At 45.1% G+C, this 27,553-nt stretch overlaps 2 protein-coding genes across 8 annotated transcripts in view; both read left to right on the forward strand.

Annotated features, from left to right (window-relative positions):
* PLS3 (plastin 3) overlaps positions 1-27,553 on the forward strand; it is a 763,062-nt gene that overhangs the window by 534,843 nt on the left and 200,666 nt on the right. The gene's annotated exons all lie outside the window — the stretch shown is intronic.
* MBNL3 (muscleblind like splicing regulator 3) overlaps positions 1-27,553 on the forward strand; it is an 86,767-nt gene that overhangs the window by 51,228 nt on the left and 7,986 nt on the right. For 5 of the 7 annotated variants that reach the window (XR_002467117.3, XM_021548437.3, XM_077786507.1 and 2 more), the window contains 5 exons: positions 7,632-7,796; positions 14,961-15,161; positions 16,586-16,822; positions 24,324-24,474; positions 26,743-26,778. Coding sequence is in view for 5 of the 7 variants with exons in the window: in XM_021548437.3 (XP_021404112.1) it covers positions 7,632-7,796; positions 14,961-15,161; positions 16,586-16,822; positions 24,324-24,474; positions 26,743-26,778 (790 nt within the window). In the remaining 2 variants the exon portion in view is untranslated. The remainder of the gene's footprint in view (positions 1-7,631; positions 7,797-14,960; positions 15,162-16,585; positions 16,823-24,323; positions 24,475-26,742; positions 26,779-27,553) is intronic. The other 2 variants (XR_004148308.2, XM_021548438.3) reach the window with 1 other exon arrangement.

Consider the following 27,553-nt stretch of genomic DNA (forward strand, 5'->3'; position numbering starts at 1 on the left):
CCAGAGCTGACATGCTGCTGCTGCAGCTCAGAGCATTGTTCAGAACAGCATAAAATCTGCAAACGATTCTCAAGTGACTGCAGGGGAGCTGAGTTGGGCCAAAATAACACCTGAGGTGTTTTTAGCATTTTTCTTCTCATCTGTCTGCGCAGGCTCAGGGAAGTGGCTCTTTATACTCAGAGGTGGGAATTTCAAAGTTAGGCAAAACTCACCCTAGATATATTGTAAAAATGTGGTTTGTGCTTTTTATGGTCTGTTTGAATTCTATTTCCAGCAAATTCTGTATTCATGTTCTGTACTCTTTCTTGGCTAGAACATGCATTTCACAGGGTCTGTATCATCCATAGCTGGAAACTACCAGATTGACCTTAACTCTAGCAGTTTTATTCACACACACTGAAATTGAAAGTTCTGTATGGTAGGAAGTCTGTGTTGCTTCCCTTGCCTTCGAGGCTGATTGCCATGTGGTAATGCTAACTAGAAGATACATTTTGCTTTTTTTTTTCCAGCTATGATCTGTTCACAGCAGGATCCTCACCATAACAGCAGTTTCTGGGCTCTCTGTAAATGGGTGTTACACCTGCATTTGAAAAATGTCAGCAGCCAGCTGTGCTGTATTTTTTATTGCTGTTTCAAGTAACTTTAGACCACCAGCTTCTTTGTACCCAATACTGTATAAGCAGGGCTGCTGGTGTAGGAGGGGTGCAGAGTAGAGACTCTCCAGAATCCCAACATCTATCCCAGAAGGAGCAGAAAAAGCAGCAGAACTGGAAAGTCTTTGTGGTGAGTTGTTTCAGAGAGGTAGAATGAAGTGCTTGCGTTAGGTTTGGGAGTCTTTGATGCAGCATAAATCCACTTCCAAACAAGACAGGGAACAAAGCATAGGATAAATTTTTATGTGACTATCCACAACAGCTTGGAAAACTGAGTTCAGTGGCAGTCTGGAAGTATGTGCTTGGCAGGACTGTTCAGTTTTGTTTTGTTCTGGTGGCTTGAATGATGGAATAGAGAGAGTGTGCTTGTTAAATTGGTAGGGTGCTTTGAGCTGGGAGGAACTACAGACTCTCTTCAGAGAGCCAGATGTGGAGTTGCAGATAGTCTTGACAGGTTGGAAACGTAATCCATAAAAAGGTGAGTGAGTATGAAAAAAAGCAGTATGAAATACAGGGTTGGAGTGAATCAGCTGCCTCATACAGGGAGCAGCATAGCTGGGTCTGGAGTAGTTCTGGAAAAGGCTTGTTGAGAGTGAATCAAAGAATGTTACATTGTTAGTAGGAAAGGAAATGCCATGCAGGGATGTAAAAGCAGTAGTGTCATCTGCAGGACACGTGAAAAAATCTGTGTACCTGCATAGCACTGGTCAGGGGTTAGGTGGAGCACAGTGCCCCATGCAGATACCCACAGCAGCAGGGACTGGAGGAGTAGCCTAAGGAGAAGCTTGGAGACTGTGCAGGGAGAGTTGGAAAAGGATGGTTTGCATAGTCTGGAGCTGAGAATAAGGAAGGGGGTAGATGTGACAATAGCCTTTAAGTATGGGCCCTTCCTCAAGGAGGAAGGGAATAATTCCTATTCTGGCCTAAACCAGAAGTTTTAGGTTTCTGTTGCAAGTGGAGCAAAACTGCAGTTGAAAATCAGCTGTGATGTGTTGGAGTCCCATGTCTGGAAAATACACAAGTAATGGGAACAAAGAAAATAGGTGATTTGTGTGAGCAATGGGGAGATGTATCACTTCACTCTATCCTTCCAGACATGCTTTTTAGGGTGCTTGTAGGGGGGTCTAAAACAGCCTTCCATAAAAACATATTCAAGGAGTGTTTTCTACATAATTTCACTTTAAAACTTCTCTGTGAGAGTGAGCTGCTCCAACACTGCTAGGAGGAAAGCATTGCGCTAAAACAGAAGTTACCTGATATATTGGGCCAGGGTCAATGTTCAGGGGAAGTTGTGAGGTTGCAGTTCTCACTGACTCAGTTGGCAGCATAATTTCTGAAATTTCATTAGCCTGTAGAAAAGACTTGCAGATAAAGGTGTGTTCAGAGCTGGCTTTGAACTGCAGCAAGTGACAACTGGGCTGCATGAACACCTATCTGAGACGTAACACTCGCTAATGATCAGACTGACTTGTCAGCTCCAGCCTCCTTTGTTTTCCAGTTGAGAACATGCTATTTCCATGCTATTTGATGTTTGCCAGTGGAAGGCGTTTGATCCAGCAGTGAGATGGACAGCTATCTCCCTTCCTCCAGCACAGCTCTCTACCTGTGTGGAAAGAGGAGCACGGTGCAGCATTGGAGGTGGCAGGATGAGCCACTCAATCCAGCCAACATTCCATTTGTTTAGGGACAAACTGCAGTGAGAACAAAGCACTTGAGTGTTGCACTGGTGGTTTGCTGTCCTGGAAGGGTAACTTCAAAGTTGCAAGTGCTTATAGGATGGGTGACTTAAAGCTTGGGCACCAGGTACCAACACTGCCTCTTGGGACCTCTCCTTACAGAGCAGGTGGCAGTAGGGGTAGGCCTAAAGCAGCATGTGCTGCTCAGTACACATTCATAGTTGTGCTGCATGGACACAGGGATGCAACCCTGAGCTTCCCACTTTTTGCCTCCCACTGTTGCAGGACGATTCATGCTCTATGGTATGAATTTGCAGCCTGCCCTGCAAATCTGGGGCAGACACCCTGGTGGTTGAGGTTGTATTGTGTATGAGAAAGCCGTGCAAGGCTGTGGCAGGAGCAAGGATCCATAGCCAGGAGAGAGCCTTAGTGTGCATGTGGTGAGTGGGATGGAAAGCAGAGAGCGTTTCATGCCTCAGCACTGGAGCGACAGGCACTGAGTAAGCAGGGCCAGCGCATCTCTGAACGTGCCTCCCCACTGAGTTCCTCTTGGGGAGGTGGAAATCTGCTGCTTCATGCAGAGAAAAGTTATGTAGACAAGCTGTGTTTTGGTGCCTGGTTTTGTACAAAACATGGAAATCCTTTCCTGCCTGGTCTCTTTTCATTCTTTTTGCTGTCAGTCATTGCACATGTCATCAGTATCTGTGGAAAAGACTGCACAGTCAGGGCACCAACCTACTGCAGCCTCCAGTGTGTGAAAAGCCGCATTAGCTTGAAGATTTTCATATGAGAACTGCTCATGATTGATGGGACATAGTGTGCAGTCATTAAAACCAGAAATGTGTGTCTGGAACCCCTCACTGGTGTCTGGGATTAAAGAGACTGTAACAAACTGCATTACTGGTGCACATGTGAGCAAGCAGTGGTGTTTGTGCTGGGAGCCTTGTTTCTGCAGCACAGTTCAACTCACTTCAGCAGCCAGGGAGGAGAGAAATTGTGCAACATGCTTAGGGAAGATTCATCCAGCCTGGTGCAGTACCCAGAATCCCCTTATTTGCATCCCGCTAGGATGCAGATGACAAGGTGCAAACTCCACACAACCAGGTATAATGCAGGTTTTTCTAATGGATTGCAGTGTGCTGCCTTCAGTGCTGCACTCCAAACAGCTGGCTTTGTTGCAGTGCAAGCTGCTGTCACGTTAGCTGGTGTCAGATGCCAGCCATTTACAGTATACGCCATCACAGCATGACTTAAGTTGGCAACACAGAGTCAATCACATGCCAGCAGCCTACTGTAAGGGTGGGGGAGTGTGTGGGAAGAAATGGGGTGAAGATACTCTTATAAAATCCTTTAATGATTTATTTTTAATATTCATTTTTCAAGTCTTTGGAAAGTGCAGTCCATATGCTTTTCCCTCCTGGTTGTAGTTGTCAAAGAAGCAGATGAACATGGTCCTTCAGACTCCTTCCATTTTGTGAGGAGCCAGAAAATACAGCTATATTTAGCATGTTGCCAAGGCCAGCAGCAGTCTGTTACTGGGTAGTGATTCCCTGGCTGCAGGCTTGTGTGCCACCCGGGACAGGATGGGAATGTGCCTGTCCTGGAGTCAGTACTCAGATTAAATTGACAGCAGCAAATTTCACATTTCCAGTTACAGGAGGATGGCTGCACTGGTGCCAGCAGGCTCAATGTGCTGCTTACCAGCACATATCAGTTTTTGAGCACCAAGCCCCTACCAACATATGCAGTGGCCACTCCACTCCAGGTGCTATAATGGTGCTTTTTGGTGCAACACTCAGCTTGGAGAATGCCTCAGTTGGTCTTCTGTGCACAGCTCTGGAACTGTCCTGTGCCCTGTGCTGAGCTTTCAATATGCTGGAAGCCATAGCTAGTCCCTGCAGGAAAGCTGTGCCTTGTAGCATAAATATGCTCATCTAAAACTGGGGGGCCTAACTCCTGTTGTATTTTCTCATGTTGTATTCTTAGGCCACTCAGGTATAAAAAGGAGTTGTCCTTATTTATCCCCAGCCCAGTATCCACACAGCAGATTTGCTACCAGTTCCCTGTTGCTTTCCCTGCTGTGTTGCAGCTGGTACTGAGGAGTTAAAAATGGCAGCTCCTCTGTTCTTCTGGCAGCTTTTGTAGAGCTGAAAATGGTCTTGAAGATTGTGTGCGTTTCTGGAAAGTACCAAGAACTGTGGGTGTTGTGATGGAAGGGTAGAAGAAGGGCTCACTGTACCACTGGTGGAGTTCAGGGGGTACTAGTGGCGCCTATCACTATAGAGCAAGCATCTTGAAAGTTGTTACATAGCAAGATGTCTAAATTGGGAGCACTTTGTGCCACTCTGTCACATCACCACTTCCTAAAATTAATTGTCTGAGGGATAAAGAACTTACTGTGGTGCTGTAGAGAGGAGCTCAACTGTGGCTTCCAGTATGCCCCAGTGAAACACAGTGGTTGGTGGTGCTCAAGTTCAAAATGTTGGCAAGGAGGAGTTGGACCAAAAGCATGGGTTTGACTGTGAGTGTAGCAGTGATTAATTTAGTCTTTCTGGGCTCTCAAAGGCCTGACTGACAGCTTTTCATTTCGCAGCCTTTGCTCTGCAGCAGCACCTGCACAGCTCTGTTTCTTACATGTCCTTGAAACCAGTAGCACTGTGTGGGCACTGGTTTCAGCTTACAGACTCTGTCTGCAAGACCAGCGCCTCATGCTGTATGGTGGTTTTTTTTAATTGGTAGTAAAAATATTCTGTTTGTAGAACCCCCTGTTGGTATAAAGCAAACTGCTTTGAGGAAAAAAAAAATAGAACAAAGCTTCACACCAAGCTGGGGTTGCTGATATCAATGATATTCACAATTTCAGTTGAAATAGCAAAGTCCTTCTCAAGTTGAAGTCAACTGTGTAAGTATTGTTTACAAAAAATAGTAGTTTTTTTCATCTTCTCCATTCCTGCAGTGTAGAAACAACTACACAGATTTATTCCAAATTTGGTAGAAATAAGTGTTTCCCCAACCCAAAGCACTTGTGCCAAGTTACAGTCAGGAGGAATTTCTGAGGCTGATGTGTGAGCCCATGGAGGCTGGAGCTTAGGACCAAGCAGCTGCCTGGCCATGGGCAGCCTGTGGTTCTGTGGGGTCTGCTCCTGGTCAGCAGGAGCTGTGCAGGTGGGACACTGCAGATATGCTCTGAGGCTGAACCCTGGACTCCTGCTGGGTCCCAGGTGATGGGAGAGGTTGTAAAGAGGCCTGGTCCTACGAAGCATGAGAAGGATGACCCAAACCTGCCCAGTGTTCTCCTTGCAGATTATTGCAGTGGTTTCCTTTGTAGTGGCACTGGGTGTCTGAGCACCAGCCAGCTGCTGTGGTGCCATTTTATCCTTACTTCACACAGATATGAGAAAGTGTCTGGTGATGAGGATTCGTGTCCTCAGGGCCTGTGAGCAATTAATTCACTGCTTGGGATCTGGGGCTGTTGGATTGCTGAGAAGCCAAAACAATAGCATTAAAAAGCCTCTTTTGTTTTGAGTTGGGTTGTTGGGAGCCGCTGGACTCTTTTAGGAACAGGGCAGAGAGTTTCATTCCACCAAGCCAGGCTGCTAAAGTTTGGAAATAGTTTTTTTCCTGTCCCACTGGCTTTAGCCCATCACTTCTTACATTTAATTATTTGCCTTTTGTTTAACTCTGATCTCCTCGGAGCAGATAAGAGAGGAGCCTGTTCCCATGACACATGTCAAACAGCCCCTTTTAAACTGCAGTCAAGCTCTGCAGCCCTTTCTCCATTGAAGCTTTTATCCCCACCAGGAAGGGAGGCAGAGTAAAGTTTGGAAATATCAGGCTGCTCTACAGCAGCCTGGCATGCTGGGGAGCCTAGCTGGGGATTCAAAACCAGCCCCTGCAGTGGGTCACAGTGTTGGCTTTTTACAGTGGTACTTGGACTGTCCACTGATTGCACCTGTATGTTTGCAAAGATTTAAATAATCCCCAGGGGAGTATCCTAGATGCATCATGGGCTGATCCCAGGAGGTTCCTTGGGTGAGTGGTATGTAACTGCTGTATCCTTGTGGGCCTGGTTATGGGGTTACAGCTCTGCTGCACGTGTTCCTGCTAACAGGGGCAGGTACATGGGGTTATCTGGTGTGCCCCTTTTGCATAGCAAATTTAATTACTCTGAGACTGAGAACTCTGTGTCCAGCCCTTGATGACTGTGCCTGGCATAGGCTGGGTAATAAATGGTCCTGTGCCTTTGGTGGCTGCAGGAACCATTATTAGTTATCTGTCATGGAACAGCCCTGTGGCCTCCAGGTCTGGCCTTATTTTAATAGGCTTTGAATAGCTCAGAAGAATTTGTTCCTCAAAAAAGTCACAAGTTTTGCATGAAGTTATGTTAAGTATTTAATGTTTTTTTTGTATGCCTTCTGTTTCTCGAGGAAGAAATTCAAAAGGAAAAGGGGACAGAAAAAACCATATTTTTCAAGAACTATTTCATCTTAATGACAACATTTGTTACTAGCTTTCTTATTTAGTGATATTTATCTTCTTGTGTCTACCTGCAAACACTATTAAAGTAAGGCACAACTTATACATGTTTTTTAAGTGATGATCTCAGTTGACTTGCAGGGATCTCATCAGTGATCTCTTGCTTTTTAGGAGCCACTGGTGTGGCCAGTGCTTATGTTTATTGCAGGGAGGAAGGAGTCAGTGATGCAACACACATCACTTTTGACAAATGAAAGGATGAAGGGGGAAAATAATTTAAGTCCTTCCTCCTGTGACTGACAGTTCTCAGCATCTTGGGGTACCCACATGTTGTGGACCAGAGGTGCTGCCTTACAGAGCTGTCTTAAAGTTTTATCCAGTGCAGCTGGGGAAGTGGTGGAGACAGTTTTGTTTCTTCTGTCTGGTTGTCAGGGCCAATTAAGTGGTCTGGTGTTGGGAAGGAGGGGAAAAGCAACCCACAGGGAATTTTTGTTGTTGTTTCTGGAACTGTTGCCATTGGCTTCTGAAAGTATTGGTGTTTGTGTTAGATTGTTTGGGATTTTTTCTTACAACAATCATTTTAACATCAGGAAGCCTGACTTTTTGGTTTAGCTTGATAGTATTCAGTTAGTATTACTGCAGGAGAAGTCATGTTGCTCTTCTCTTCACCTACTATAGAAAAATCACAAAAGAGGCACAGCAGCTACCAAGCTGCCTCCGCCTCAATGATTGTGTTGTTCCAGTAACCCAAACAATCCTTAATTAAATTTCTCTGGCTGCCCTGGGTGTTACATTCACTGAAATGCTGTTCCATTATGTTTTTTAGGGCCGGTGTACCCGAGAGAACTGCAAATATCTCCACCCTCCCCCACATTTAAAAACACAACTTGAAATAAATGGACGCAACAACCTGATCCAGCAGAAGACGGCCGCAGCCATGTTTGCTCAGCAGATGCAGTTCATGCTACCGGGCGCGCAGCTACAGCCAATTGTGAGTTACAGCCCTGGGCCCATCGGGCTCACACTGCTCCCTGTCCCTCCCCTGTTTGCTCACGGAGGCCCCAGCCCTGTAGCTAAGCTCAGGCCATTGTCTGTGCTGCACAGAACTGGGCAGAATCTTCCAGAGGGGTGTCTGCTGCTGCCTTTGCATCTCCTTGAAAGCTGTGTCTCTCTTTTCCTCTGATAAATTAGGAGCTGTGAGATTCAGGGTTTCAAGTGGAAGGGTCTTACCACTGGGTGCTTATTTGACTAGTTAATTGATATACATGCCGGAAGTTCTGAGTGGCTCAATTCCAGTGGATCCTGCTGTGGATAGTTGTTTTGCACTGAGATGATGCTGGCTCCCTTGGATTAGCTGTGTGGCACTGTTGGACTAAAACTGGGGAAAATTAATCCTACCTAGACTTCAGTCCTATTTAATGTCTGGGAGTAAAACCATTTCACTGCAGTTGTCCCAGCAGAGAGTTGTACTAATGTCACAGCCCTGTCACTTGTTTCTCACAGTAATGCTGATTTAGAGTAAGAACAGGAAGAATTTGCTTCTTTTCAGGTAGGAAGGGAAGCCTGTGTCAGATAGATGTTTGCAGAGCAGGTAGTTCAGAGAAGCCTTCACTGCCTGTCCCTGCTTTTGCTTGTCATTTAAAACAGGTTTCAGGCTGGAGAACCCTGTTACGCCAGGGAGAGGATAGCTTGTGTCTACTGGTTGGTGTATCTGGGAGGGGATGACACTTGTCAGCTGAGTTTTAGTCTGTCACAATGTATATTTTAAGAACTGTCAGAGGTCTTGAAACAGCTCTTCAATGCTGATGTGAATAAGCTGCACTGAGAGTTAATTAGGAGTTCTCAGTTTAAAGTTGGGACTGAGTATCTTTCCTGGGGCAATGTGCACTTCGTGTGCTGTATCTGGGTGAGGCTCCTTGTGCTATGCCACACGGGAGGGCTGGCCAGATTCTTCGGACAAGCTCTTCTAGCCTGAAGGAGTCAAGTCTGTGAACCAGCCTGAACTTGGCCTCCTGGTGTCCCACCTACAGTGCCTGGCCTCTCTGCCCATGTGGGACACAGCATCTGTTACCCCAGCTGAAAAGCTCAGGTGTTTATGGTTTATTCTCACCAGAGAACAGTAAAGGATTCCTCCTCATTGGAGGCTGTTGTGATGTTTGGTGTAAGAGCTTGTGATGGAGATTTCCCTGTTTCAGCAGAGGAAGCTGGTCAGTGTCCCTTCATCATGGTGGTCTGCCACCAGACTCAGCTGTTTCCTCAGTCTGGCATATTCCTCCTGTGGTTTGAGAGGCTTTCCATATTTGCCATCATGCTGATCATCTTGCGTGTCTGCTAGTAGCTTTATCCTGCCCTATAAGAAAATGCTGTTTATTCTTCCCATTTTGAAGATGGAAAGTTGAGACAGAAGAGAAAATTGGCTACAGGAAAGTCTTTAGTTGTGCTGTACCTTAGGCTCTTAGCTGCTGTAGTCTTACACCTCTTTTTGTGGAGCTTGAAAGTATGTCCACATCAGAAGGATCCTGAATTCTCACAAAATAGTGACATTGGTTTCCAAGCCCTGTACCAAAAGCAAACCCTTCCTATTTGGAGTTTTCCTCTGTGGGGAATTCATGGTGGATGTTCTTTGGCTGGCTATTCAAAGCATCTTTGGGATTTCCTTTTTGGAAAGTTCCCATCTTCCCACTTTGCAATCTTGCAGGTCCGTTATGCTCCTAAATTTTACTCCTGCCTTTTAAATTGCCTCTGAGACTGAATATGTTGGTTTGTCTAGTTAGTGCTCTCATTTCAGAAGTAACCTTATCTGATGAGAAAAACCCCTAGTTTTTAAATTGTGCCATGAGGGAGACATGTGCAAAGAAGAAAAATAAAAATTTGTTCTGCAGTGACTGCTCCCTTCGTGCTTTCCCACACTTTACTCAGACTAAACAAGCTCTTGGTCTGATTCCTGCTGCCCAACTTGCTCCACACCAATTTCAGGACAAACAAGAGATTGCTCTTTCAACTGCCTTTGATTTCCGGAAGATGCTGTCAGTGGAAGCTGGCTTTGAGAATTTTTTTCTCTCTAAATGAGAAGGGTGGGGCCTCCTTCTGGTACACATGAAATTCGTCAAAGCAAAAAGTATTGTATCTGATGCAGCAGCAGAACAAATCCCATGTGATCAGAAAGCTGATCAACGGGATGCCTGCTTAATTGGGATGCTTGCCAGAGAAGAGATTTGAAACAGCTTACTTAATAGCTCCAAACAGTGGCTGAATGCTTAGATATTTTGAAGTGCAGTTTCACCAGAAAAGCTACTGAGTTAGAAAAAGGGAAAAAAAAAAAAAAAGAAAACAAAAACAACAACAAAAAAACACCAAAAAACCCCCACCAAATCCAAACCAAACCAGCACTTGACAGAGCAGCTTTTCACCAGGCTTCCTGAAATGGTGTCTGTCTATGAGCTGGGCTCTGGCTTTGATAGGAAGAGCTGCTTTGGTCAATGTTATGTCTGGTGTCTCAGATATGGTCACTTTGTGTCCTGAGTTTGCCAGTGCAAGACCACCCAAAAAGTGCTGCACCTTGGGCCTAGTCCCCACCATCTCCATCCTGCTTTGTCCCTTTGCAGCAGTGTGGGGCAGACTTTTGGAACTGACCATGGAGGTGCTTTAGCCCAGGCTCCAAGTGATGTGGTGGAGCAGGGCACTGTTTTGCCCAGTGCTTCCTGTTAGTGCCTGAACAAGCCTTTGACAGAGCACAGCAGTGGTGACACACCTGCCACCACTCCTCCTCTGCAGCTGCCTCTGTACTGCCTAGGGAAGCTGTTTCCTGTCTTGTTTCCAAGCTCTTCATCAGGACTATCTTGATAGTTCTGAGTCACCCATGTCCCTGAAGCCCAGACTTTAACCCAGCCCTTTGTCCCCTTCTGGGGCAGCAGGATCCTGCTGCCACTCCTTGGTGCTGATGGAGGGGTTAAAGCAGAGGATGAGCAACTTGCTTGGCCAGTGATGCTTGGAGCAAGTGCTGGAGCCAATTTCAAGAGGTGCTTTACACAGGTATTTTTTCCACACAGCAAAAGCCTGATTTATATCTCAGCTTCTAGTCAAAGGCATGCTAGGAATGAATAAGCAGGTATCCTGGCCCACCCAGGAGCTGGTATCTGCCAAGAGACAGTGCTGTGGGGTGTTAACACCTGTCTTTTACACTACAGCAACCCACAAATGAAAGATCTTTTGAGCTAGGAGGGTGTCTCTGCAGTCTGGTTGGGGAAATGAGCATCTGTGCTGGTAGGTAGCTGGATGCTTTGGCCCATTGGATTCACCCCAGCATGCTCAGCCTTCATGTTGGAGGGTGTATTTGCAGCCAGCCAGCCCCATGCAATTACACTGAGGGGAAAGCAGATTTTTGGGTTTTCTGACAGTGGAAACCTTGATATTAAAAATGTACTTGACAATCTTGTCAGTATGAGATCTTCATCTTTAGTTTCTATCTCCAGACTGTAAGCTGCCATTGTTTGTGTGCTTTCCATACATAGCTTCTTAGCAGCGACCTGTCTCTCCTCCTTCAGGCTATCAACACCTCTGTATTTACAGTGGGCCTCTCATTTTCAGGCTTTCCCTTTTTTAGGGTCTGAGGTAACTCAGAATCAACACTTCTGGCTGAAACAGTGCTTGTGTTTGACAAAACACCAACCGCTTCTCTGCCTTCCTCTTCACACCCACTCTGTGTTTCTTCTCTAGCCAAATTGAATGCAACTTCTGAATTGTTAACAAAATCAGCTGTTCCAGGTTCTGTTGTCACCAGTGATGACAAATGTCCCTCCCTGGGATGGTTCCTTCTCTCTGCCCACACCTTCAACCCAACAGCTTCCATGCTTGAGGTCTGTGAGGAGCTCAGAGCTGTCAGAGTCCTTGGCAGCCCTCCCCCTGAGATGTGTTCTCACAACAGCCATTTCAGCTTTTTTAAATTATTACAATTCTTATAAGCATTTAAATACTCAGTAAACCAGTCTTGTGAGCTACTACCAGCCTCAACCCTTTGCTGCTGCACTGTAACCAGCTTCTCTCTGTACAGGAGTTACTGGTAGTGTCTTTGTCCTATGATTTATAAAAGTTAATTTGCAAGGAAACCTGTCTCTGTGTTTCCTGAATTAGCAAGAACTTTAACGGAGGGCAGCAGGAGTAAGTGCTGATACTTTCAATCCCTCTGTTTTGTCCTAAAGCACACCAGCAATTAAGTTGGGAGTATGGTTTTTTAGTGTACAGCCATAACATTGCTCTGTCAGATCTCCTGTCCCTCCCTTCCTCTGCCTCCCACAGCTTTATATCAGGAACATGATGCCATTCAGTCTGGGATATACCTTGGGTCAGTTGGGGTCAGCTGTCCTCTGTCCCCTCCCGACTCCTTGTGCTGCCCCCCATAGTCAACTTGCTGGTTGGGTGGGGTGAGAGGCAGAAAAGCCCTTGACCCTGTGCAAGCACTTCTCAGAAACAAGGAAAGCATCCCTGAATTGTCTACACTGTTTCCAGTACAAATCAAAACCACAACCCTGTACCAGCTGCTATGGAGAAAATTAACTGTATCCCAGCCAAAAGCTGTCACAAGAGGTGGACAGGAGGCACGTTGAGGAGGGCAGCGCTGTTTGGAGTAAAAATTACATTTGGGTTCTGGCTGAAGGAAGAAATTTTCTCACATTCCCTGAGGACATGGGGGACCTGCACAGACGTAGAGGAAAGAATTGGCTGGCAGCATCCCTATTACTGGTACTGATGCATGAGCCAGACTGGATTTCCCAATCCAAGACAGGCAGCCGGGTCTGGCAGTGAGCACAGCCCATCTTTTCCCCTCATCAGCCACAATAAATACAGAGTTCCCTGGTGCCAGCTCACAAAGGCGCAGTTCTCAGAGTGCTTCGCACACTCCAGCCTTAAAACCCAGCTCTTGTAGGTTTAATATGTTGAGTGAGGTCTGTTTGTTCCCTGGCTGTGCACCCGCTTGGCTGCGAGGAGCGGCAGCCCCAGCCTGCGGGCAGGGTGTGGAGCACAACTGGCACTTCCCATCGGGGAAGCAGGCACATGGTGCAGGCAGGCAGAAGGAGCCTTGTGAAACCTTGGGAAGGCAGCAGCAGATGTCGGGGCATGAAAAGGGGTGAACAAACGGCAGCAGCAATAAAAACTCCTCCTGCTCCTATGAGCATCACTCTGCAGGTCTCCAGGATCACAGGTGGATCATACTACTCAGTTGTTCCTCATGCACATCTTTTCTGCACTTGCTTCAGCTTGGGTTTGGATCCTTTAGCCCTTGCTGATTGCTCCCAGTGAGAAGAGGGACTGCTTCTGAGGGAGATGGGGATTGTGTTTCAGGGAGCAGGTCCTGCTACCTTTGTAGTAGCTGTGGTGAAGAGGTTGGTATATCATCTCTTAGTGAATGTTTCAGGTGAATTCACTCAGTGTGAGGTGTTGCAAGGCCCCAGCATTCTCAGTCAGCGCAAATCCTTCCTTCTGTAATTGGAGGAACATCTTCCCTTTGTCTCAGAAACCAGGGAGGGCCTTGGCTGTATTTGAGCCCAGCCAAGCAGGAGAAGCTTGCTTTAAAGGATCTCCTGGCATTTTGGAGAGCAGTGTTTGTGCCACATCTACTCAGTCAGGATATTTCTGTTGTATTAGGTGCTGAAAAACATAAAGTAGTTTTGCCCACACATTTGTGCAAGCCACACGTACTGCAAGGTTTGGGCTACTACGGGTACATGAAACACATGCTGATAACAGGTCAGGCCCCACTGTAACCTGTGCAGACTGGCCAGGTGGGAGAAGCTCTTTAAAATAGCATTTATGGTGCAAATGGTGATGGAAGTTCAGCAGATACCATTGTAATTACTGGTACTTGCATAAAAGAAAACAGTCTAATGGATGCTTCTTTCTCACTAAAGTGTTCAGGGAGTCACAGCTTTGAAAATCCTAAAGAGGTTTTTTAGCAACAAAGGTATAAAATGTCTGGGATCTACAGATAATTGAAAGAGAGAAGAAAATTATTTAATAAAGGGCTATGGATTGGGGGATCTCTGGCTTTAATGGCCAAAGTCTCCCAACAGCTGAACAGCTTTAAAACCTCACAAACTCCCTGGCTACAGGGGCTAGTCCCAGACTTTAAACTGAGCATGGGCTTAGGAGCCTTGTGCTCACCTACCTGCCAGCAGAGCAGCTCCTTTTCCAGATGAGGGCTGCTGGATCAGCTCAGTCAGGGAAGTGTTTCTGGCCCCTAGCACTGAAGCTCTGCTGCACTCAGAGGACCAGCCTAACACAATGTAGAGACTTGAAGTGGTCAAGATCTTTATGGCCTGTTGCTCTGTCCCAAAGAGAACGTGGCTCCTTGTAGCACAGGTGGGGTCTTGGACCTTCCACTAGTCCACTTGAGCCATCTCATCTGGTACACTCTCTCCTTGCTATTCCAAGCCCAAGAGTCACTTGCTTTTGCCAAAGCCATGAGATCTGGCATGTTGTGACATTAATGAGTTTGGTGTCCTCTTGCTGCCGTTCATATAGAGCACAGGCTTAGATCCTTCTGCAAAATGGCTTTTGCCTGGACTTTGACACTCTGAAACCAGCCCTTGATGTGCAGGATACCTGACCAACCAAGCATACTGCAGCTGAGGTAGCTCACCTGACTGAATGGTGCTTTTGGTCTAACCTGAGGCCCACTGGCCATGCTAACATGGAGCTCAGGGCAGGCTCATGGTGGATGCAGCAGTGCAGCTAATAGGGTTACCTGCTTCCAGGTCCTGAAGCTGCAGTTTACCTTGGAGTCTCTCTACAGCATTGCAGTGTAGGCATAAAGAAGCTGAGACATATATTTAGGAATGAGAAGTCTGTTTAATTTGGGGCCTGCCCTAATTGCTGGCATGAAATTCTTAATTGTGTCATTAAACTATAAAGATCATCAATATGCTTTGATCTGACAAATAAAGATATCTTGTATTCAGGATGAGTCACAAATCTGTGAGTCAGGAGAAGCAAATGGATTGCAAATAAATGGCAATAAATGAATAGATTGGAGAGCACAGCATTTTGATGTGGCTAATCAAATTGTCTAAAAGGATTGAAGTGTGATGCAAGGCTTGATGCAGAGCTTGAAGACAGAGCTTTTTAACTAATACTTTGTTTTTCTTCTTTCTCTACACAGACAACATTTCCTGTGACTCCATCGCTTGCAACAAGCCCCACAATGGCTTTTAGTCCCTACCTGAGTCATGTTTCTCCTGGGATGGGCTTAGTTCCTGCAGAGCTTTTACCAAATACTCCTGTCCTGGTTTCTGGAAATCCTACTGTTACAGTACCGGGAGGCTCTGCTGGGCAGAAACTGATGCGTACGGATAAACTGGAGGTATTTGGACTTCTGATACAATACTGCTGACAGGGATGAACACGACATGTGGTCCCAGCTGTTGCTCTCTGCTAAAATGACCTGATGCAGCACAGTACAGAGTTGAACTTGCAGCTTTCGTAGCACAGGGCTGCTGCTCTCTGCCAGACTAGATGCTTTTGTGGGGCCTTTTCCCAAATCTTTGGAAATTTGGGAAAACTCACTTGTCTGGTATTAGTAGGTATTAGAGCAGGGTTAGGATTGATTTTTTGTATATGATCTGCTATGCTTAAAAAAACCCCAAAAAACCAAGTAGATGGTCTGCTCTTAAACTTCGTTGGGTGGGAGATGTTTTGGAGATAACAAACGTTTCCATTTTCCAGAGATGAGCATATTGAGCTTTTACTGAAAGCTTTAAGCATTACACTGATGGGAGTGGAGAGTGTGTGGTGTTGGAAAGAGGTCTCTCCCGCCTCAGTTGGCTGGACGTGCTGGGATTTAATGGTGGAGGAGTTGTAAATGTCTTTCAAACCCTAAGCAGAGACTCTGCAGGAGATAAGGGCTGAGGACCTGAATTCAGAGGCCCCTGCAGGTGTAAATTATAACATGGGAAGATAGCAGAGAAGTGTGTAATTTCAAAACACATTGTTTTGTACTTTATCTTGCCTTGCTGATGTCTCACCTTTCCCCACACTCAGTCTGATTGCACGTTGGTACGTGAGCTGTGTCACTTGCTATATTATTCTACAACTTCTCTCAGTTCCTCAGACAAGAAACCTTGCAGATTTTTTGTGAAACCCTTTCCTCTGCCCCTGATGCTTCAGTGGTCATAACTTAGGAGGATCTGCGAGATCCTAGTACAACTAGTAATTTTGGAAACACCTTCAAACACATTGCTGTGTAACCGAATATGCTGTCAGGTAATGCCAGGGTCAGGGTTTTATTGTGAAGGGCATGGAGACTATTTATATGAAAGAGACACCTCATGTTTAAGAAAAAGTAGTTGTTGCAAATAGCAGTAGCCTGTATAATTTAAAATTAAATATCTTGCCCAAGAGTGTGCTCCATAACAAATACATAATTCAGGTGAGACACAAATGGCAGAGTTATTAACATTTAAGCTTTATAGGCAGGGGAGAAATCCTGAACTGCAAAATTTTTGTCAAAATGACATTGATTTTTTGGGGTCACTTTCCATTCTGCACAAATTCTGTACTTCACTTGAATTTGGTAATTGGCTTTGTTAATGTGTTTTTTTCATCCCCTGAAGCAGTTGTGAGTAGAACCAGTTGCCCCTGTGTCTGTTGATATATGTGCTACCCGAGATGAGCATGGATTTAGAATATACACATGGTTTAATGTGGCCAACTGAACTGATGCTGTGTTGAAAATACTGAATGAAAAGTAACTTCATGTTCTGCTCAAAAATGTAACTTTCTTTTAAGGTTTGTCGAGAGTTTCAGCGTGGAAATTGCACACGTGGTGAGAATGATTGCCGTTATGCTCACCCTATAGATATTGCAATGATAGACACAAATGAAAATACTGTTACAGTTTGCATGGATTACATCAAAGGTCGATGCTCTAGGGAGAAATGCAAGTACTTTCATCCCCCTGCACACCTGCAAGCCAAAATCAAGGCAGCTCAACACCAGGTGAACCAGACAGCTGCAGCTGCAATGGTAAGTAGAGCTCTTCTCAAGCTGCATTTCCATTGCTAAGAGATTCCAAGTGTTATTTGTGGAAAAGTAGAGAGCTTTGTAAATGGCTGACTAGAGAGCTGAGAGCATGTGCAAGATGCATCCCATCTCTTCATCCTGTCTCTGTGCTCACCACAGCATGAAGCCCTCAGTGGCACAGTACATCTCACCAGGTAGGGACAAGGTGCCCAGCCCTGTGATTTGCTGACATGACATCGTGGTGTGACATGAATGCAAGTGTAGCATCACCCAACACCTTCCCTGGCTGAGTCATAGGGGTCAGTTCAGCTTCCTCAATACACAATATATCCTCTTCAGGGAGAACCTGGCCTGTTCTTTGCAAAAAGTAGATTATATCAGTTGCCTGAGTTTAGCAAGCTTGTGTCTGATACCTTTGCCAAGACTTAGTGAAATTACAAGACACAAAACAAGGCTGGCTTCCTGACCTGTTTGATGCTTTGGGCCTGGTAGAGATGGTCCCACTTGCATTTTAAGTTGAATTGTGACTACTTATATCTACAGTTCTGAATGTGAGTCAAGGAAGACTCACCAGATGACCCCTAGCTCATATAAATGTTTGCCATTCTGTTGAGTTTGGTTTAATGGGACCTGTTAATTCCAGAGATGAGAGAGCTGGGGAGGGAAGAAGAGGCCAAGGGGATCCTAGCCATGTGCATAAATTCCTCATGTGGGAGGTAAAGAAGGTGGAGGGAAACTCTTCCCTATGGTGCCCAATGAAAAGATTAGAAGCAATGGGCACAAATTGAAATTCAAGACATTCCATTTAAACATAAGGAAAATCTTATTTACCAAAGAAAGCTCTAACACTACAACAGGATTCTCCATCCCAGTAGATACTGAGAATCTGTATCTGAACCTGAATGGAGTCTCAAGCAAGCTGCTGTAGTTGATCCTGCTTTGAGCAGGGTGCAGTTTTAGCTGATCTCTAGAGGTTCCTTCCATCTCTTCGATGATTTCTTAAAATTTTTCTAATTACTATTAAAAAGGCTCTTGCTTCCTCTTTGATTTAGAATTAAGGCCCCTAAAATTTTTCTAAATACTTTTTTGGGTTTTTTTTTAAGATAATGAAGAAGGTTGTTTTTAATTCATAATGAAATTTAATGCAGAGCCAGGGCAGTTCTAGAAAGTAAAGAAGTGCCCTCTCCTTGTAGGATCAATATTACCTGCAATGTAATTTGAACAATTAATTTATACTGCAGTATTTATTTGTCCTGCAGAGTTTATTTATTCATTTTCTTACTGTTTTATTGTTGAAATAAGAGTCCAGGTCTGTTGAAAAATAACCTTCTGAAATGAAACTCTTGTGTTCTTCACAATTGAATCTTTACTTTTTCACTAATTATCTAGGACACTGCTACTTAACCAAAGCCAATGCATGTTTTATTAATCCAGCTGGCTTCTCTTAAAAATGTAATTAACCCTATTTGTATGCTGTTAACGAGAACCTTTAAAATATTTATTGATGGCTTGTTGCATCACCCCTGCTACCAAAACAGCCTACATTATTCATTGACTTTTCAAGGTTTGATGCATTTACTGTACCTGTTGAGGTATAAGACTTTATCAAAGGGAAGAAAGATGCTCCATTTTCTTGGAGGGAAAAACAGATGCCAGGGTGGGTCTATGTTCTAAAACAGATTTAGAATTACTTCAAATCTAAATTGAGCATTTCTGAGGGACCCAATCCTGCAGTTACTTGATGTGCACAAGTAGCAGCTTTAGTCACTCCTGCTTGGCTGAAGTCAGTGCAGCACTGGATGAACTGGGTAAGGCTCTGTCCCCAGTTCAGGACAGCACTTAAGCATGTGCTTGAAGCTCCCTCCTTTTCCAGTGGTCCTTTCCTCTCCACGAGTGCTCTGCTGGCCTCTGCATGTTGTGTAGCTGCAGCATGAGGGCTGGAGCCCAGTGCCAGTCCCTGTGCAGGTGCTGATCCCTGAGCGCTCCTGCCCTGCTGTGCCAGCCGATGTGACAAAGCTCCAAAGCACGTGTCCTGTGATGACATTTCTTTACTTTTAAAACTTACCGAGGCAAAGTAACTGACTTGCCACTAGGCCAGGTAATTACCCAGCCACCCCATGTTGTGCATGCCTCGTCTTTTTAATATATTGTATAACGCATTCACTTTTTAATTTTTTTTTTCTCTTCGCCTTCCCAAATTGTTGCTCTCTCTTGACACACCTCTGCTTGCTGTTTTTGTTACTGTGCTTGATCCCCCTCCCCGGCCCATTGCCATCATGTGCTCGCTGCCTGCTAATTAAGACTCAGCCAGCTGTCAGATCACTGAAGCGACCGCTCGAGGCAACCTTTGACCTGGTACTTGGACCTTTCACCTTCTCGCTTTGCACGTAACCATCTTAATCTGCATGAAAGCCTCCTGCTCTTGGTCTGTAGTGTTAGTGCCCGGGGAGACTGCCCATCCCAGCCAGAAATGTTCAGTGTGCGTTCAGACATGCCGATCCTGTGCCCCATTAACGTCTGAGCTTCGCCTTCTGAAGCCTAGATGTGTTTTGGAGACAGTGAATAATCTCAGGGGGAGGCAGCTCTGGCTTTTGAAGTGTTTTTTCCAAACACTGGCAGCTTTGGAGTCACAAGATGCAATGTTTGAGGGAGAATTTAGGAATTTAGCTCTTTAGGTCTGCAGTGTGCTCTAAATGTCAGAAGTCTGGGTAGTTGTGGGACAGATCCAGTAACTTTTCTTTGTATTCCCAACATCACAGCCTTGCCTGGCAGTGCCATGCTGGTAACTGCCCTGCACAAGAGTGTTCTGTGTAAGGAGCACAACTGAGATTTAGGGGGAAGAGGGCTAAACAGCATCCTGCACAGGATCTGGGCAGGTTCAGTGTGGGACTTGGCTCATGTGTTGAGTAAGCTGGGGAGATGGCCGTCCCTTCAGCTGGCTCTGTCTGTGGTTCATCCCCCATTCCCCAGTGGGATAGTGTCAGCAAAGGGACCTCACTCTGGGTGCCTTTCGCTTCAGTCTCAAGCATGGGATCTGCTCCCCGAGCTTCTGCCTGCAAGCTGTTTTCATATATGCTGTCTTTGATTGTTTTATGACTCTCAAATAATATATTTTACTTGGCTTTGTGATGTTGACAAGTGAGGCAAAGGCCATCCTCACAGTTCTGTCAGTCCTGCCTCCATAGAAGAAAATGCTTTCTTGTTTTCCCAAATAATAAGGGATACAATACATTTTAAAAGAGAGCATCTGTTGCCCAGCTATAGCAGGGAGAAGGAAGAGAGAACACACGAGAGCTGTGAAACCATCAAGCTGATGTTGCTTTTCATTCCCAGAGCTAGGGAGGAGAAGCTCATCTGTTCCCCTTCCTCTCCAATGACTTATTTTTGGTTTTAAGCAGCCAAGAGGCTTCCTTATCAGAGTTTTAGGCAGCTGCAGTAGGAAACCTTGCTAGGCCCAGCTCCTGCCAGCAGTGGTGGAATGATGCTGTGAAAAACATCACAGCTCTCACTCGCTGTGCTCATGGCTGTCACAGACACAGCCCCAGAGCCAGTGCAGGCAGGACCTGCACAACTGCCCTCCCCAAGAGCCACCCCTCTGAGGAGACCTGGCCTGCAGAGAGTGGGAGAGCCCATAACTACTCCCCTACTGAACAAGCCCTACGAGAGAAGCTGCTTGCATGAGTCTTCCTGCTCTGACACATCAAAAGTTTTACAGCCACTTGTTGGAATATGTCACCTCTTCTGAGCCCTTCATGAGTGACAAGAGCATGTATGATCTTCAGAGGAAACTGCTCACTTTGATTTTGCTGCCTGCCAGGGGATGGGTGCTACCTCTGCCCTCTCTCAGATCATTCTGTGTTTGTCATGCCTGGCAGCAGACCCAGCCCCTCTCTGAGTGCAGAAGGGTGAAAGTGTGAGCTGATCCCAGGAGATAGAGATCTGAGGGGAACTTGGAGGTGCAATTAAATTGTTTGTTGCAAAGATTTAATCCAGTTCTTGTCTTGCAAAAAATAACGAGAGGTTTGTTAACCAGCACATGGGAAATTCTGACTTTAGCATGAAGTGTTTTTTTATCATTCAGTCTTGCTGAAGAATTGCTTTCCATGCCATGCAGAGAAGTGGCACAAGCCTCTTTGTTCAGATGTTCATTCGAGCAGGAATGTGGCTTTCCCAGCCCAAAAATAGGAGGCTGCCTGGCATTTAATTAGTCCAAACTGTTCGTTTGGATCAGTGCAGGACTATCACATCGAATCTGAACTGAATTAACCCTTTCATTGGTGCAGATGGCCTGATCCTTTTGCAAAGATTGCATACCCATGTGTGCACACAAACACACAGGGAAAAAATAAAGTCAGAAAAAGTTACTGCCCAAGAGCTGCTGCTGTGTTTGTGGTGGTCAGAGCTTGTCTAGAGGGAAAGCACAAGCAGCTGGATGAGGTAAACTCATCAAGTAAGTTCTTTACTTAGGAGGGTTTAGTCTAATCCCTCCGCTGTAGTGTGGAGACACTAGCTTCAGAATTTGGTGGTGAGGAATCTCTGTTGCTTTTTGTATATTCTGCTTGTAGGAATCCTTCAGAGCCAGGACATGGTGCAAGAAAGAAATGTATCCCTGCGAGCTGCTACAACTCTTGCAGGTCCAGAGTGATACAAAATTGTAGCCTGTGTCAAATGAGGCACATTTGTTTCCTCTCGTGTCCCTGCCAGCTTCCCTTGCAGAAGCTGTATTGGCCCAGCTTCATCATGTGCAATTTTAGATGCCTCTTCAAGGCATTACAGATGGACCTTCAGTGAGTGTGTTCCTGGCCTGAGGCTCTTACCTCAGCACATGGCCCAGGGAAGGGCTGGAGCCAGATGGTTCTGTCTCCTTGGGCCCTCCTACACCTTGGTATCTAAAATAAGATCGGTTGGCAACAGGAGGAGCCCATCTTTGCATATTCTGTGTGAACACTCCTGCAGCTGCTGGGGTGGAGGGGTGACAGGGCTGGGTCAAACCAGAAGTAGAGCAAGATGGGTTCCAGCTCCCCTGGCCACAGAGCCTACATGGGAGAGCTGGACATCAGGTGGCACAGGAGCTGCTGCAGAGTACTTGTTTCTTTAGAACACTCTGGAAATATTGCATTTATTTGTGTTTCTCCACCTGACTGCTGTTGAGGGAGCACCAGTGAGGCTGCCATTCTTCTTTTCTTTCCCTTGCTCCCAAGGGGCTGCAGCAGGTTAGGAGGGAGGGTGATGTTGGAGAGTTGATGGGATAGTCTGATGTGTCTTGACATCCCTGGGGCCTTCTGATGTCTCCCTCTGACTGCAGGGCTGTGCTTTGGAATTGTCCTGTGATGTGCTGGGACATGACAGCACAGTCTCAAAGCCTTCAGCTGTTCCGCTTTTGGCACTGCTGTTGTGGGGTTTGGGTGGTGACAGCCTTTGGTCAAGAAGCAGGGAGTCAAAAGCCCATTATGTGCCTGGCACAGTTGCTTTGCTATAATTAGTACATTCTTCTTCTGGGGCATATTTTGGAAGTGCCTGAAAAGGATTATTTAGCAATTGGGTACCATAAGGAGCATGAATTTAAGTAGCAAGTTCTTCAGTTGTTCTAAAGCTGTGAAACCTCTGTGATGTACATGAAACTACTCCAGACTGTGTAAGCTGCAGATCTGTCCCATGCCTGGAGGAACGTGCACGTAGCCATCATTAAATAGACAAGTTGTAGATAACAGGCAGATTTAACACAGATACCAATGAAAGCTTACCTAGAAATGGAAATTCATACATCATTCTAAAATATGCATCTTAAGTAAAAGATTTTGGTGTCTGTGCCTGAGAATATTGTCCCATCTTTGAGTGCTGTTTTTTGGTAGCAGCCAGAAGAAATCTGGGAAGATTAAATCCTAATGCTGAGAGTGGTTGCCCACTGGCATAGGCAAAGGATGTGTGCATGTCTGAGGGCAATTTTGCAAGGCAATTTCTTCTAATTTTCTTTTTTAATATTAAAACCGCCCAAAAGCAACCATGTGAGTAGAGATAGGATGGAGTAATGTTTTGCCTGGAAGTATGTTGCTTAACATTTCTCAGATGAGCAGTCTCCTATAGCAAATGAAATGAAACCTGTTTCTGGATGGTGACAAACTGTTGCAAGCTTTCACTTACATTCTGTTGTGTGTTGATCTTCATAAAGCTTTAAAATCTCTTTACTTGTGTCCTTCCTTCTGAATATTGTGTGTTTGTAGTTTTAACCCTTCATTAGCCAAACCTTCTCTATTACCTACCATTCATTTGTGACCTATTAAAATAAAAGTAGTAGTGATAACCCTGTTTTTCTGCCATTGCTTTGCTACATGATACAGACTAACAACTAGTCAGAAATGACCTGATTCTGCATGACTTCCACGTGCGTAAATCTCATTGACGTCAATGGGAGTGTTACGTGCAAAAGGACTGCGGGGCATAATTAAAAAGGACCCTTTTCTATCACAATGTAGAGAAAAAAAATGTGGTTTCTTACTTGGGTACAATGAAAAGCTGTAAATCATTAGAAACATTCCTGTCTCTTAAGAACCTGACATACTACTTTGCTGTTGAGACATGCTTGGATGAATGATGAGTAACTCACTGAGAAAAGTTCCTGAGTTGGGTTAATGCTTTTTACCAAGTCTGATCATGAAACAGGTTTGACGGGCTGGAAGAAGCCTGTTGGTGTGATAGAATGAAAAGAAGGGATTTGTCAATGGCTTTTTCCACTGTTAATAATGAGTGAGCAGTATTTGACTGATGGAGGCCACCTTCTATGAAGTGGGATCTGGTCCAAATCTGCTGGTGGTGGGCTGTGCCTCTGGTGTAACCAGTGGAGAATCAGGCCTGGTCTTGACCATGTTGCTCAGACTCTCTACTGACAAGTGGAAATGCATTTTACTGTGAATGTAATGTTATGTGTATAATTGACAACAGCTACAGCTTTACCATCTGGACACATGGGTTGGCTGCACAGTGTGCACACTTCCACACATGCACACATACATGTAGGCAGGTGCTGAACCAGAGACAAGCATCCGTTTTTTTTTCCATGGCATTTGTTGCTTATGCTAATCTTCTTAGGTTTTAAATAGTCATCTACTGTATTTTTCCTGTTTGTTTTGGGGTTTTTAATGCTTGTTGCCTGCAACTGCTCTTTGTAGCATCCTGTCCAGGTGATCACCTCTCCCCTTCCTTTTCCCAGTGGTTTTTTTCTCCCTCTGTACCCAAGTCGGTCCTGCTGGAAAGCTCCTTAGCATCCCTCCTCTTTCTGGACTCTGCCCCTCCTCCTGGTGCATTTACTAACTGCTTACCTAGTGAAGCTGTTGTTTCGCCTACTACACGTACTGTGACTTAGCTGCTCTTCTCTTTCCTGTCTCGCTAAGTTGATAGAGTTGCAGGTGATTTGCAGCCAAGACCCCCTATTATTTATTGCATGCTTGACCTACATCTGGGCCCCTTTATTTACTCCACTTGTCTTTAATGACTCCCTTATCCACAGGCCCTGCCGCCTGGTGCACTTCAACCTTTACCAAAGAGGCCAGCACTTGAAAAAAACAATGGTGCCACCACAGTCTTTAACCCAAGCGTTTTCCACTACCAACAGGCTCTAGCCAACATGCAGTTGCAACAGCCTACGTTCATCCCTACAGGTAAGTGTGTCCTTGCTTTCCTATCATCATGGTTGTTTATTTTATGACCTTGGTGTTCAGCTAATGAGCAGTTTTGTAAGAGTCTTTAGCAAAAGAATATTGGTGTGTAGTTTCATGTTAAAAATGGATGAAAAATTAACATTTGTTGTTTGACTTTTTTCCCTCCACTTGTTACAATTTAGAGCTTTTCACATGTAAAGAGCCTTCTTAGCCCTTTTTGTGTGGTTTGGGTTTTTTTTTAAGCAGTCAAACTAAGACAAATGTCTGCATGTTTCTTGAATTCATTCTTTCTGTTTTTCCTCCTTATGGTTCAACTGGTTAATCCCAAATTAATTCTTTGATTCTTGCATAGTGCTCTTTTGGACTCACGTTAAAATGTCTATAGACCTCTATGCCTGCTCTCTTGAGGCTGTAGGCACCTCCCTGAGCTTGTATCTCACTGACCTACATATTGCAGCAGCTGGGATGTTTACAGAGGGAATGGTTAGTCTTTAGTAAATACAAATTATATAATCCTCTTTAAAGGCATATATTTCTCTCTTCCTTGTCTTTTGACTAGTATGTTTCCCTAAGCTTTTTAAAAGCAATTTAACTCCCAGCTTTTATTGTACCTTTAAGGTCTCAGAGTTAAATTGAAAGATGCAGTTCAGTAGTTCTTATAGGACTGGAAATATTAATGTGGCAGATGTGACTGTCTTCTGGCTGGCCAATTAACTGCAGCCAAATGGAAAACAAAACCTGCTTGGAGTGGAAAGTATTATAAGTGGCTGAATTAGGAATATTCCAGAGTTTATAGCTCATATTTTAGTATCATTATTATCATTCAGAGTATCATAGGAAAATTAATGCCCTGTGTTTTTAATGTTTAATGCTGTATTTACTTGTCAGATGATACTTACAAAAATACAGAGTGTTTCTCTGGGCTGACCCCTGGAGGTGAACACACTTGGATTTTTGCACCTTGGCACTGTTGTTCTTTGGGGTCAGGGGAAAAGCTTTAGAGACAATCTGGTCCTGAGGGCAAGGTGGAGTGTGGGTTTGGGGAGCAGAGTCCTAAACCCTGTGCTCGTGTGGCCTTTCTGTTATGAGAGCCCTTGGAAACACTCAGAACTCAGCAGCTACCAAGATGTTCTTCCAGGGAAGTGGATTCTCATGTGGAGAGAGGGGGTAGTAGCCTTTTACCTTGTGCTCTGCAAAGCGTTGGAGGGGCTGGGCTGGGCTGAACTGACCTTACCACAGCTCTGGTAGGTGCCAAGTGAAATACTTCTTCAGGAAACATGGACACCTTGGAGAATGCCAAGTCCCCAGCTGGCTATACACTGCTCTTCCTCAAGGTTGCAGTTGCCCAAATTGACATAAGGACAGGCATTTCTGATGGAGCAACATAAATCAGCTGTGCCCAGCCCTCTCTGTGCTGGGCACCGGGCTCGTGGCAATGAAATTACACACAGGGCTGATGCATAACAGGGCTGCTTACTGGCACCTGCTCTGTCTGAAGACATTAATGCTGGGCAGAGCAGCAAATTTCCAGTCAGAGGACAGATCTGTGATGTGTAATTTATGTTACACATCAGACTCCAGCTCTGGGTTTGGCCTTGGCTGTGCTCAGGAAGGTAAAGCAGAGAGGTGGCACGTCGCAGCTCTCACTGTGGGGAGGGGAAGGGAGTGGTTGCTTTTCTTAGTGTCTCCTGTTCAGTTGTTGAAAGATCAGCATCATGGGTTGCCATGGCAGGGGGGAGTCAGGCTGTCTCTTGAAAATGGCATCACCGTTGCAATTTTTTTGAGTCCAGAAAAATAAATGCCTCTTTCAGCTTAAACTAGAGACTTTGAATCGTAGTCTCTGGTTGTGGGAGTAAATTGCTTTTGGAAAGTCAATTTTAACATGAGTGTGACATTCATTCTTCTAAGAGCAATTTGTTTTCTGTTGACACAATCAGAAATAAATCAGCATACCCAATACCCAAAAAATCTCAAACAACCCTGATTTCTGGGATCAATCATATCATTTAATACTAAGGTGGTAGGAGTTTATTCTTGACTACCCAAGAATTAAAGAATTAAAGAATTAATTTGGTTTGCTATGATCTCTTTAAACTGAGTTTAAGTTATTGATGTACCAATATGCAGAATCTGGTTGCATGTGCTTAAAATACTGAATGCAGCAAAGAGAATACCTGCTTTTTAGTTAAAGTGATATCTAACACTGAAGCTTCACTAATGAAATATCCCTTTTGTTCATCTTTCCACGCTTCAATGCATGGTGTGCAGGGTCAGTTCTGTGCATGACACCCACTGCAAGCGTTGGTAGGTTTTTCTACACAAACTTCTCAACTTTTCCTAATCTGAAAGAGACTGCAAGTTAGTATGCATCAGTGAGAACTTGGGTGGCTGAGTGGTGTGATTGTCTATCTGCTGTCTTCTTTGAGGCTTAAATGGTTGTATCCCTTTTAATTTCTGTGCAGTGCAGTGTTTCATGTGACTTACAATAAGAGAACCCAAGGTGATGTGTTCCCACCCCTATTTAGTTCCACTTCAGAGACAATAATCTGTCACTTAAATGTCTTTACAACCCATTTAATTCATCTGACACAAGGAAGTAGAAGTGGGGGGGATCCTGTTGGCTTATTTTTATTTTATTTTGTATCAAGCAACAGGCGGACTTAAGTTTGGATTTTCAGTTGTCCTTCTGAGAATATTTTAGGAGACTGGTTTAACAAGGTGCTAAGGAGGAACACATCTGGGGTCAGCCCCTCTGCCAGAGCAGGGTGCTGCTTGTACAGTGAGAGAAGCAGGGTTTGGACCATGGACTGGCTAGAGAATCATCTCTGTGGGACAGTGTTAGGTGTGCAGGTACTGGAGATCATAGGGAGGTACCGCTGCAGGTGCACGTGGGATGCAGGGAGGCAATGAGTACGTGCTCATTAGTACTGCAGGGATCCACTCTGTTCAGGCTCAGCATCTGGGTGTTGATTAAGCCTCTGCAGGCCTTTGAGGACCTTCCTCTCTTGTCTGCAGCTGCTGGGCACAGCAGGGCAGGTGAAAGCTGAGCTTTCATCCTCTAGCCGAGGTTATACAAGAC

Source organism: Lonchura striata, chromosome 14 (genome assembly GCF_046129695.1).
Source record: "Lonchura striata isolate bLonStr1 chromosome 14, bLonStr1.mat, whole genome shotgun sequence".
In the NCBI taxonomy this organism is placed as follows: domain Eukaryota; kingdom Metazoa; phylum Chordata; class Aves; order Passeriformes; family Estrildidae; genus Lonchura; species Lonchura striata.